General features: G+C 45.0%; 1 protein-coding gene across 9 annotated transcripts in view; it reads left to right on the forward strand.

The window, feature by feature from the left end:
• The window catches only part of SCN5A (sodium voltage-gated channel alpha subunit 5), an 83,345-nt gene that overhangs the window by 56,223 nt on the left and 14,316 nt on the right, over positions 1-12,806 (forward strand). For all 9 annotated transcript variants that reach the window (XM_049766365.1, XM_049766370.1, XM_049766366.1 and 6 more), the window contains 2 exons: positions 8,090-8,263; positions 12,026-12,148. In XM_049766365.1, the coding sequence (XP_049622322.1) occupies positions 8,090-8,263; positions 12,026-12,148 (297 nt within the window). The remainder of the gene's footprint in view (positions 1-8,089; positions 8,264-12,025; positions 12,149-12,806) is intronic.

Below are 12,806 nucleotides of genomic sequence, written 5' to 3' on the forward strand. Positions count from 1 at the left end.
CCCTCCCCACTCTCCCTGCCTTCCCTGCTCTGGAGTGGGCCTAGAGCCATCACTTGCAGACCGCCCGCTGTTTTGCCATTGGCAGCTAGAACCAACTCTCTGTAGGCTTCAGAGAAGGATGATTTGACAATATGTTAACGAGTTTTGTTTTTAAACAGCCACAAACAAGGGCAGCCAGAGCCATTTCGTCTGGGCTACGAAGGAATAGCTCAGGCTGGCATAAGTGAGGAGGAATTTTGGCAAGCGAATGGTGAATCTGATCACAGTAGGCAGCCAAGCACTGTTTAAAAAAAAAATTTTTTAACCACACCAATGATATATTGAGAAAAAGAAGTCTAAGTGTGTTATTTAAAGTTAAAGCTTATTAAACAGAAAGCAAACTATGTCTCCCTTCCAAATTGCTGAAGGTAAAAAAATTTTTTTCACATGAAATACAGATCTCATAGCAACAGAGAGAAAAGATGAACCAAGAAAGAATTAAATCAGGAAACAGAAAATAATATGGTTTGAAGCAACCTCAAATCTGTGGTTAACAATAAATGTAATTGGAAAAAAATTTACTTTTTAAAAGAAAAGGACTCTGAATGGGTTTTTATTTTAAAACAAAACAAAGATATATGTTTGCCAATGGAAAATCTGGAGCACTGCGATTCAGAAATATTAAAAGCGAGTTATTACACACCAGGCAAATGCACACAATGATAAAGGAATCAGAGGTTTTGTTTGTTTGTTCATCTTAAACAAGGTAGAATTCAATGTAAAAATCTTGAAACAGAGCTAAAAAATACATATAACATATAATAAAAATATAACATGGATTTCTGAAGATTCTATGGTTCTTATTTAAAACTAAAATCATGGGGCTAGAGAGATAGCACAGCAGTAGGGCATTTGCCTTGCATGCAGCCGATACAGGTTGGATGGTGGTTCGAATCCAGGCATCCCATATGGTCCCCCGAGCCTGCCAGGAGCAATTTCTGAGCTCAGAGCCAGGAGGAACCCCTGAGTGTCACCGGGTGTGACCCAAAAATCAAAAAATTTTAAAAATAAATCATTAGGGAAAAAGTAGCAACAATGAAGCATCACAGTTATTTTTTTATTTTAGGCACTGTGTAGTTCATAAAACTATTATTGGTAGGGTTTTGTGCGTAAAACATTTTAGAATCACACCCTCCACCAGCATGATCACTTCCCTCTACCCCTATCCCAGTGTTCTCCCATTATCCCCTGCCATGATCAGCTTCCTCCTGAAGACCAGTTCTCAGTTTCTGTTGCCTTTGTGTATTTGTTATTCCCTACTCTGCTTCTTCATACCCCATAAATGAGAGACTATTCTGTGTTGTCTCTCTTCTCCTGATTACACTCAGGATGTATTCCAGATCTATGATATAGCAGCAGAGTACATGCATTCATTTTCTTTTATTTTTAAACTTTATCGATTGATTGATTGATTGGTTTTTGGGCCACACCCGGTGGTGCTCAGGGGTTACTCCTGTCTCTGCTCTCAGAAATCGCCCCTGGCAAGCTGAGAGACCATGTGGGATGCCAGGAATCGAACCAAGTCCCTCCCGAGTCAGCCGAATGCAAGGCAAATGCCCTACCACTGTGCTATCTCTCCGGCCCCAGTTTTCATCTTTTCTTATAGTTGAGTAGTATTGCATTGTGTATTTGTGCCATAATTTATTAAGTCTTCTGTTCTTGGACACTTGGGTTGTTTCCAGTTCTGGCTCTGATGAATAGTGCCGCAATGAGCATACAAGTGCAAATGTCTTTCCTAAATATAATTTTTAGGTCCTTGGGGTAGATGCCAGGAAGTGGAATTATGTGTCATATGGAAGTTCAATCCCTAGTCATTTGAGGTGTAATACTGCTCTCCAAAATATGGATGGATGAACATTCCTCCAGCAATGAATGAGAGTTCTTTTTTCCCCACATCATGCCAACATGTGTTGTTTTATTCTTTGTGATGAGTTGTTTTTATTCTTTGTGAGGTGTGCCAATCTCACTTGTGTGAGGTGGCATCTTGTTGTTGTTTTGATTTGCATTTCCCTGATAATAAGTGATACAGAGCTTTTTTTTTCCCATTTGACTTTGGCTAGCTGTATGTCTTCTTTGAGGAAGTTTCTGCTCCTCTTTCCCACATTTATTGATTTTATTTCTTCTAAAGTTCTACTAGTGCCTTATAAGCTTGGTTATCAATCCTTTGTCATATGAGTAGTGGATATATAAGTCTGTGGGGTGTCTTTTAATTTGGTCATTGTTTTCTTTGTGGTTCAGAAGCTTCTTTTCTTTTTTTTTTTTTGATGTTTGGATCACACCCGGCAGTGCTCAGGGGTTCCTCCTGGCTCTATCCTCGGAAATCGCTCCTGGCAGGCTTGGGGAACCATATGGGATGCCGGGATTCAAACCACCTCCTTCTGCATGTGAGGCAAATGCCCTATCCATGCTATCTCTCTGGCCTCTCAGAAGCTTCTTAATTAGAAATGCATTTATATTGATCAGAAATTTGTTTATCCCTTTGTTTACCTTTGCTTCCATTTGCTTGGCCAATAGTATTGACCTATTGAGGATACCTTTAGCTTCAATACCTCACAATAATGCTATGGGATGAATATGCCTACTAAGCTATTTTATAAATCAGGAAACCTCTAAAAGTAACAACAGCAATGAGCCAGAGTGATAGCAGAGTGGTAGGACATTTGTCTTGCATGCGACAACCTGGAACTGACCTGGGTTCAATCCCTGGCATCCCATATGGTCCCCGGAGCCTGACAGGATTGATTTCTTTTTCTTTTTTTCTTTTTTTTTTTTTTTTTTTTTTTGGTTTTTGGGCCACACCCGTTTGATGTTCAGGGGTTACTCCTGGCTATGCGCTCAGAAATTGCCCCTGGCTTGGGGGGGGGTGGGACCATATGGGACGCCGGGGGATCGAACCGCGGTCCGTCCTACGCTAGCGCTTGCAAGGTAGACACCTTACCTCTAGTGCCACCTTCCCAGCCCCAGGATTGATTTCTGAGCAGAACCAGGAGTAACCCCTGAACACCAGCAGGTGTGATCCAAGAACAAAATAAGAAATGAAAAAATAAATAGCAACAACAAAAAAGTACGAAGATTGAAAGCAAACACTTAGAAAATATAAAAGTATCTTTAATACAGCTTGGATCAAGCAGAGAACAGTTTGGTGATGGGATCATGAGCCCAGCATATTAATAAGTAAGAACAGAATGAATTAAGATATCATTAGTGGACCAGAGATGATATTGTGTTATATATATTGGAGTAATTATTATATAAACAATTCTGTCCATTTGTTTGAAAAATAAGGAGAAAAGTGGAAGGAGAGAAATTATAACAGAGGAAAATACAAAAAGTAACAATATTGAAAATATGTTATATGAGATGTAGTCAAAGCTGTATGAAGAGGAAAATTATAACCTAAATTATTGTTATTAAATAAAAGGACTATAAACAAATTATTATTGAGCTCAAATTATAAGTAAAATAACAGATGATTCCAAGGAATTTGAGAACTAGTTAGTCAAGAATGGGACTGGAGAATAAGGCATTTGTCCTGCGTAGAGCCCAGCCCAGTACACTTTACTGTACTATTGGCACCAGAGTGATAGTACAGCTTCACATATGATCCCCTGAGCACTGCCAGAAGTTATCTGTGAGCTAGCACAGAGCTAGGATGAGCTCCTGAACACCTTTGGGTGTGGCCCAAAACCCTCCATAATTCATTAAAAAATGAAACTCGAGGAAATGATGTACAATGAAATTAGTCAGAAGGAAAATCAAGGAGCCAGAATGATAGTACGCATTCTGCCCAGCTTCAATATCTCGCACTACATACGATTCCCCTTCCACACCAGGAGTGATCCCTGAGCACAGACCCAGGGCTAAGCCCTTAGTCCAGCTCAGTGTCACCTAAAAACAATACAAAAGCAAAAAAAAAAAGAATAACAAATATATTGAATGATCCACCTCTGTGTATATTGTAAGGGTAGAATGCTTATATGAGGATATAATGATAGAACAAACAAAACGAAATGCTCAGTGGACATAAATAATAGAAAAAAGACTACCTGAGATGGTATTGGGGAGAAGGAGATAAGGTAGAAGGAAAAATATGATTTCATTGAAGTAAATTAAAAACAAAGGATGAATGAGAAAATAAATTATAAAAACCTATTATTCTTTAAAAAACCTTTCGTGCTAAAAAGAAATCATAGGCCAAGTTTTTTTCCATAGGCCAGTTTATATACTGCATTCTTATGAATGATAATTAAAATAATCTTAAAATCCATGTGAGAAGGATTCAGCAAATGAAATGTCATTGCTAGCTAAATTTCATTCAGAAAATGAAATGTCATAGCTAGGTAAATGTAGAAATGCCAGAATGATATCATATTAAGAACTCTATATAAATAGAATAAAGTTGACAACATAGTCACTTGCTATATGCTTATTTTCAATACTCTGATAAGGCCAGAAATCATCATAATTTCCTTGGCTTAATGAAAAGTTTATACCCAATTAACTTCTACCATCACCATTATAGTTATGTACTTGAAATATTTTTTATTAAAGTCAAGAACAGGCTGATTCAACTACTTTTTGGGGGGTTAGGGCCACACCCAGTGATGCTCAGGGGTTACTCCTGGCTATGAGCTCAGAAATCTCTCCTGACTTGGGGGACCATATGGGATGCTGGGGGGTGGAACCGCAGTCCATCCTAGGCTAGTATAGGCAAGCCTTACCACTTGCGCCACCACTCCGGTGCAACTACTTTTTAGATGCTGACTATTATATGATAACAGTTTTGAAGTTTAACAGCTGGAGAATGTAAGAAAAAAAATACAGTATTTGACATTAGAAAGTCGGCACCAGAGTGATAGTACAGCAGTTAGAGTGTCTGCCTTGCATGTAGAGCTGGGTTCAGTCTCTGGAAACAAATGTTTCCTTAAGCCTGCCAGGAGTGATCCCTGAGCACAAAGCTAGGAGAAAACCCTAAACACCTCTGGGTGCAGCCCAAAAGCAAATAAACAAAATTAGAAAGCAGTATTTTAAGGTCTGGAGCAATAGCACAAAGGTAGGATATTTGCCTTGGATGCAGCCAACCTGGGATGAACCCAGGTTGGGTTCCCAGCATCCCATGTGGTTCCTAAGCCTGCCAGGAGCAATTTCTGAGCACAGAGCCAGGAGTTACCCCTGAGCACTGCTGGGTGTGAAGGAAGAAAGGGGGGAAGGGAAGGAGGGAGGGAAGGAGGAAGAGATGAAGGAAGGAAAAAAGGAAGGAAGTGAGGAAAAAAGGAAGTGAGGAAGGAAGGAAGAAGGAAGGAAGGAAGGAAGGAAGGAAGGAAGGAAGGAAGGAAGGAAGGAAGGAAGGAAGGAAGGAAGGAAGGAAGGAAGGAAGGAAGGAAGGAGGAAGGAAGGAGGAAGGAAGGATTTTAGTATAGCCTGAAATAGAGTTTAAAATATAGAAATAAATAAATATAAATATATATATAAAAATGAATATGCATATTCATTCTTTCTCTATATGATCCCACGACCTGCTTCATCAGTCGCCCAGGCACAGAGCACCACCTACCCGGGCCTTGCGGGAGGCCCAGAGCGGCAGATGGAGGGGGCCCCCTGAGCCCTCAGTGACGCGCTCAGTTGCTAGCCTGGGAGCCTCAGATCACCTGCAGGGAAGGGGCAGGAACAAGAGAAGAATTTAAATAAAAATAAAATAAAATAAATAAATTTAAATAAAAAATACTTAAAATAGAATTTTTATTTTATTACAATTTTTTTAAATAATGATTTTTTTAAGCACCATGGTTACAAAAATATTCGTATGTGAAAGCAGGAGATGAAGGAGGGCAGGCGGCTGCAGCTCTCGTGTCGGCTCAAGGACTAGGGCAGAGGCAGGAAGGAGACGAAGAAGGCTCTGAGCTTCTACCCAGAAGTTTCAGAACTTCACTCAGTTTGGTGAGGTTTCCAGGATTGGATTTGATCTAGGCCTGTGCTTCCTGACTTGCACCAATGAAACTATTATTCAAAGATGTGTTACAGGGCCGGAGAGATAGCATGGAGGTAAGGCGTTTGCCTTGCATGCAGAAGGGCTGTGGTTCTAATTCCGGCATCCCATATGGTCCCTGCCAGGAGTGATTTCTGAGCTTAGAGCCAGGAGTGACCCCTGAGCGCCACCAGGTGTGACCCAAAAAGAAAAACAAAAAACAAAAACCAAAGATGTGTTACCAGTGGTATAACCGAGCATCAAAATCCTAAGTAAAATTTTATCTTTTTTTACACTGGTGAAGGGCAGTGTACAATTCAATGACTGAAACTGGACTATAAATATTTTTGTAAGCATGGTACTTAAATTAAAAATTATTATTTAAAAATAATAAAATAAAAAATTAGCTTTTATTTATTTATTTATTTGATTGATTAATTTTCTTTGGGGGCACACCCAGCTGTGCTCAGGGGTCACTCCTGGCTCTGCACTCAGAAGTCGCCCCTGGCAGTCCAGGAGACCATATGGGGTGCCGGGAATAAAACCGAGTCCCTCCTGGCTTGGCCATATGCAAGGCAAATGCCCTACCGCTGTGCTATCTCTCCGGTCCCCAAAATAATTTTTTTTTTTTTTTGGTTTTTGGGCCACACCCGGTGGTGCTCAGGGGTGACTCCTGGCTGTCTGCTCAGAAATAGCTCCTGGCAGGCACGGGGAACCATATGGGACACCGGGATTCGAACCAACCACCTTTGGTCCTGAATCGGCTACTTGCAAGGCAAACGCCACTGTGCTATCTCTCCGGGCCCAAAATAAAATTTTTTATTTAAAATATTTATTTAAATTTATTTTTATTTTGTTTTTATTTTAATTTCTTTAAAATCATTGTATGTATTGTTTTTGTTTTAACTAATTTTTAATTTTAATTTTTATTGAAATAAAGAATGTATTTAAATGTTTTCATTTTTATTTATTTTTTATTTGTTTGTTTGTTTGCAAACCATGGTTTACAAAGTTATTGATAGTTGAATTTTAGGCATATACTACTTCAGCACCAACTCCATCATTCCCACCCCATCCCATCCCATCCCAGTTCCAACCACCCCGCCTACCACCTGAGTGGGTGCATTACGAAGTTTGGTGATTGCATCTTAAGTCTTGGTTTTCAGGATTGTTAAGTCTGTGCTCTGGATTTGAGCTACAACACTTGGCAACATCACCAATATAATTGAGGACCCAACTCTTGTCCTCCCATTACTTCTCTTTCTCATTTTCTTCCTTTCTACCTCCATTTTAATGAACTGGTTCTTTCGTCATTGGAATAAAGTGAAATTTCCTTTATGATGATAACAGAAAACCCATATTGTTTTTTTCTGAGCAGTCAGAAATTAATTACATAAAGAAAATCGAAGCTCAGTGGTAGAGCACATGCAATTTGTTTTGTTTGTTTTGGGGCCAAACGCAGCAGTGCTCAGGGGTTACTCCTGGCTTTGTGCTCAGGCATCACTCCTGGTGGGGCTCCTGGGACCATAGGAGATGCAGGGTTCAAATCCAGGTCTACCACATGCAAGGAGAGTAATTTAAAAAGGATTGCAAAATAGATCAATCTGTGTTGCATGCAATCAATCGGTTTTCTATCTCCAGTATCCCATACGGTCTCCTGTTCAGGAGTGATTTCTGAGCACAGAGCCAGGAGCAACCCCTGAGCACTTCTGGGGGTGACCCCCCAAAAATGCTAAATAAATAGTGTTGCTTGCAAGAACAGGGAAGCTGGTAGGTAAGCCTGCACTACTCCCTCTTGTTGAAATAGGAAGGTCCTAGAAAGGATCAGAACAGATCCGGACTCGCGCCCTAGAAGGAAGATGCTTTCCCAGGAGCCATTCTGACTCACTGGGCACATTTCTTGTCAGAGTATTCTCAGCCCCATCCCTCAGGGGTAACTTGCTCCTTGAAGACCATGCCAGTAGGGCTAGCTCTGGAGGCTAGGATCCTCTCCCCAACACCCTAGGCCGTGAAATGACCCTTGGCGTGGAATTGCCACCGTCTGAGAACAAGACAGCCTGGCCACCCTTGTGCCCCTCTCTGCAGGCCTTCGAGGACATCTACTTAGACGAGCGGAAGACGATCAAGGTCCTGCTGGAATACGCCGACAAGATGTTCACTTACATCTTCGTGCTGGAAATGCTTCTCAAGTGGGTGGCCTATGGCTTCAAGAAGTACTTCACCAACGCCTGGTGCTGGCTGGACTTCCTCATCGTGGATGTGAGTGTGGGCGCAATGCGGGGGCGGAGGCAGGGTCGAGGGGAAACTAGGGGGAACAGTAGGAGGGCAGCAAGACTCAGTCCTCAGCCAGGCACCCATTTCTAGGGGTGACCAGATCCCTTCACCAAAGAGGTCGTGAAGAGCAGCATGATCAGGGATATGAGCCAGGGCCAAAATGGATGTCCTTTCACCCCAAGTGGCCAGAAGGGGCCACAGACATGCCTGCACTCTACACCCAAAGTTGCCAGCCCCATCAGCCAGGCAGGCAACAGCTCTGTAGGATCCAATATGGGACAGAACCAGCTACTGGCCCCAGGGACAGACCAGGGCAGGGGTGCTAGGCCTGGAGGGAGCACTTGCCTGCTCCCCAGGGAAAACAGGGTGATATAACCATCGAGAAGGAAGGAAGCCACAGTCACTGGCCTGTGGTTCCTGCCTGGGGAGTGTCCAGGAGGCTGGGCAGGAAATCAGTATGTCCCCTGAGCACCCAGCTGGCAGCTGGCATGGGAAACTTCTGTCCCAGGGCTACCCAGACTCAGGATATTGCCAGGCATTGAGCAAGGTGAAAGCCAGACTCAAGAGGGATGGGGGGCCCTCAGTTAGGTAGCAAGAGTTGAGGTATGCTAAAGCCACAAAGGATAGTGGGAGCATGTGAAGGTGATGGTTGATTCTGGAGAAGAGAGTGTGAGAAAGACCTACAGAGGGCCTGGCACCATAAAGCACTGACCTTGACATGGTCACAGATAAGTCTTGCTAGTGCTTAGGTGACACACCCAATTGCTTTCAGGGGGCCTGAGGGAGCGGGGGAAAGCTGCCCCTAGGAATTGGGCAGAGTGGCACAGACACAGAACAAGACCATGGATCCACTACCCAGCCCCTTCCTGTCACCTGAGAGGTGAGATGATGTCTGTCCTCTGAGGTTACAGTTGGAGGTGGAGCCTTTGGTCCTTTTAGTCTGGAGCCCTCAGAGGACCTTCTGCACAGAAAGAGAGAGCTCATGGTGGGGCTGGAGAGATAACATTGAGGTTAAGGTATTTGCCTTGCATGCTGAAGGATGGTGGTTCAAATCCTGGCATCCCATATGGCAATTTCTGAGCGTAGAGCCAGGAGTAGCCCCTGAGCACTGCTGGGTGTGACCAAAAAACAAAAAGAGAGAGAGCTCATGGGAAATTGGGGTTCTTTTCAGCCCTGAGGGCCTTCTCTTCTAGCCCTTCTTTTCCAAAGGGAGACTTCTTGGGTTCTAGGGACCTTCCCCTCTACCTATTTCCCATAGACACACCTGCCACTTCAAGACTGAGGGGCATGAGAAAGCCGCCTTGTGTGTCCCCACCCAGTCCAGAACTGGCCCAGAATTATTCAGGGAAGAAAACCAAGGCTCACAGCTGAGGGACTAAAAGAAATGGGCACTGGAGTTGGGGCTGCCCTGCCTCGTGGGCAGGTGGACTCCCAGCCTTGAGGTCTGGAATAGAGTTTTCAGTCTCAACACACACTCTCTCCACCCCCTGGAATACACTGAGCATACCTGTGCTGTTGTCCAGATGTCAGAGAAGCAACGCCCCTACATGCAAGAGATCAAGGCAGAAGGCAAGGTGGGCCAGAAATGAAAGAGTCAATCCAGTTTCATATGGTGCCCACACTGTGGAAAGATGGAAAATGAGAAGAAAGGAGTGGTGAGGGAAGCATTGTGGGGAGCAGGCACTGGCCCACCAGTCCAGGAAGACAACTCAAAGTTCTGTAGCCCATTTGCATGCACAGGGCTCTGGACTCCATCCCCTGTTCATATCAACCCCTCAAGCTCCACCAGAAATGACCCTGGAATCCCCAACCCCTCTGTACCCAAGCAGCTCCACGTTGCCTGGGCCAGCAGGACACATCTAGAGAGAGCCCTGGTCTATATACACACCCCAAAAATGAGTCTGGCCAAGGTTTTGAGCAGATCTAAGAAACTTGGGGTCAACCAGGCACAGGCCTGAAAGGACAGTCCCAGCCCAACAGAGGAGCAACCAAGAGACCAGAGTGAGAGGGAGAAGAGTGGGAGGCAGTGGGGCTGGAGTACAAGGGCAGAAGAGGAACCATGGGCTAGGTGAAGGAGGGAAGCCAAGAGGGCTTTCTGGAGGAGGGAGCATAAACTGATTAGAGCTATGAGGGCACATGGCTGGGACAATCTAGGGGCACAGTCATAACATCAGCTGCAGCTGAAGGAACTTCCTGAGTATTCACTTAGAAAGGATAGATATGTGGACTGGGGCACTGTTGTTTGGGTTTTTGTTTGTTTGTTTAGTATTTTGGCTTTTGGCTTTTTTTTTTTTTTTTTTTTTTTTTGTGGTTTTTGGGTCACACCCGGCAGTGCTCAGGGGTTACTCCTGGCTCCATGCTCAGAAATTGCTCCTGACAGGCACGGGGGACCATATGGGACGCCAGGATTTGAACCGATGACCTTCTGCATGAAAGGCAAACACCTTACCTCCATGCTATCGCTCCGGCCCCGGCTTTTGGCTTTTTTCTGAACATGGAATTATAGATTTGAGAAGCTCCCTGAGATGACCAGGCTGTGGGACGTGGGTCTGAGAGGGGGCACCAGCATCTGGAGCGTGGACAATGGCGGGCTTGAGAAGTGCTAGGACCTCTGCAACACAGAACAAAGCCAGTACAAGTCTGTCCACCAGAGCTGGGTGGCACCAAGATTTTGGGGGAGCAGCTGTGAGGATGAGATTCCATTGGCAGAGTTGAAGGTTCTGGTGTGCCGCTTTGGAAGAGGGTGTCACAGGCCTTTCCTACCTGAGTAGCACAGTGGGGTTCTGCTTCCAGGAGGGGACTCCCAAAAAAGGCCCCTCAGCCTCACCAAGGATGGAGAGCCTTGGCCAAAAGGACTGAGGCATGGGGTTAACCCAGAGACAGTTTAGCTCCTAGCAGCTTCTCCCGCCAGCCACACAACCCCCCAAAGTCTCTCCCAAACCTCCTCACCCTGAGAATTCCAGCCCATGGATGGGGGGAGGCTACGCGGATGCACCCTCAGACCGCTGAGCCAAGCCAAATTACAGCTGTGATCCCAGGTTAGGCAGGATGGTCAGCCCATGGAGCTTCAGAGAGATCAAACCCAAAGGCAGGGTGCAGGGGACAGAACACTGAGCTTGTCCTAGCAGTAGAATCTCCCTCTCTTCACTTTGAAGCTGGAAGACTGAAATGCCTCGTAGGTCCCAGACTTAAGTGTTTGCTCAGTCCAGGTTGCTCCCCTTCCTCCCAAAAAGGCCCCTTTGGGGGAGAAGAAAGAGGTGCCCAAAATCTCCTTGCAGCAAAAAAAATGTATAGAGAGGGTCTTGCATACAAAAAGGGCATGAGTCTTGCATGTGGCAGGAGGAGCTGCCTAAAGCTTTGAATCCCTAACCCTGAGTAAATTCCCTTGAGCTTGGCCAGAACAGAACCAAGAATAGCCCCTAAGCACTGTGGGTGTGACCCAACATTGCCCATACATTTGGAAAGCAGAAGTCCCAGCTTCAAGGGTTTCTGTGCCTCCTTATTAGCCTGTGGCATGCATCTCAGTCCTCACCTATGGAACAGGGCAGCACATTTTCCAAGCCTTGGGTTTGTGGGTGAAGTATGGGCAGCAGGCTCTCCACAAAGGACTCAGAGCCAATCAGGGACAGCTGTCCCTGCCCTCTTCATGCCTTCTGCCAGCAGGAATGAGGAAAGCTGGACAGTGGCATGGCCAGTCCCTGGCTACTCTGGGTCTTGGCCCCACCCACCACTTCTTGTCCCCCACAGGTCTCACTCATCAGCCTGGTGGCCAATACCCTGGGCTTCGCAGAAATGGGTCCCATCAAGTCCCTGAGGACACTGAGAGCTCTGCGGCCCCTGCGGGCCCTGTCCAGATTTGAGGGCATGAGGGTAAGTGGAGGGGCTGCCTACATGTCCTAGGCAGTAGGAGGGTCTGCTCGGAGGGACCCCAGACTTCATCTCCCCTTTCCACCATTTGTGATGGACTATGAGGAGAGCAGGCAAGAGAAGAGAACCCCTGTCCTCTCTCCCCAATCCAGACTACTGTTTATTGTCTCAAGACCCCTGTTTTCTATGTGTAGAGCCCTACTTCACAACTTTCCACATCATGCAGAGAATTTGCCCCTGTCAAGGAAATTTAAAAGGGTGGATGTGACTCAAATTGGTTGTGCTCTCCTACCTTTCATGTTCAAGACCCTGGGTTAAATCCCTGACACCACATAACAACCCACCCAAAGTACCCAGTACCTTTATAATTAATATAAGTTAATACCATTAACTTATATTAATTATAAAGGTACAAAATAATACAAATAAATGTCATTAAAGAAGAAGCATCACTCCTTACCTTACAAAAAAGCAGACCTTTGGGGCCGGAGAGATAGCATGGAGGTAGAGCGTTTGCCTTGCATGCAGAAGGAGCATGGTTCGAATCCTGACATCTTATATGGTGCCCTGAGCATGCCAGGAGCAATTTCTGAGCATAGAGCCAGGAGGAACCCCTGAGCACTGCCAGCTGTGCCCCCCCCCAAAAAAACTAAAAACAAAA

This window comes from Suncus etruscus, chromosome 20 (assembly GCF_024139225.1).
Source record: "Suncus etruscus isolate mSunEtr1 chromosome 20, mSunEtr1.pri.cur, whole genome shotgun sequence".
Lineage (NCBI taxonomy): Eukaryota > Metazoa > Chordata > Mammalia > Eulipotyphla > Soricidae > Suncus > Suncus etruscus.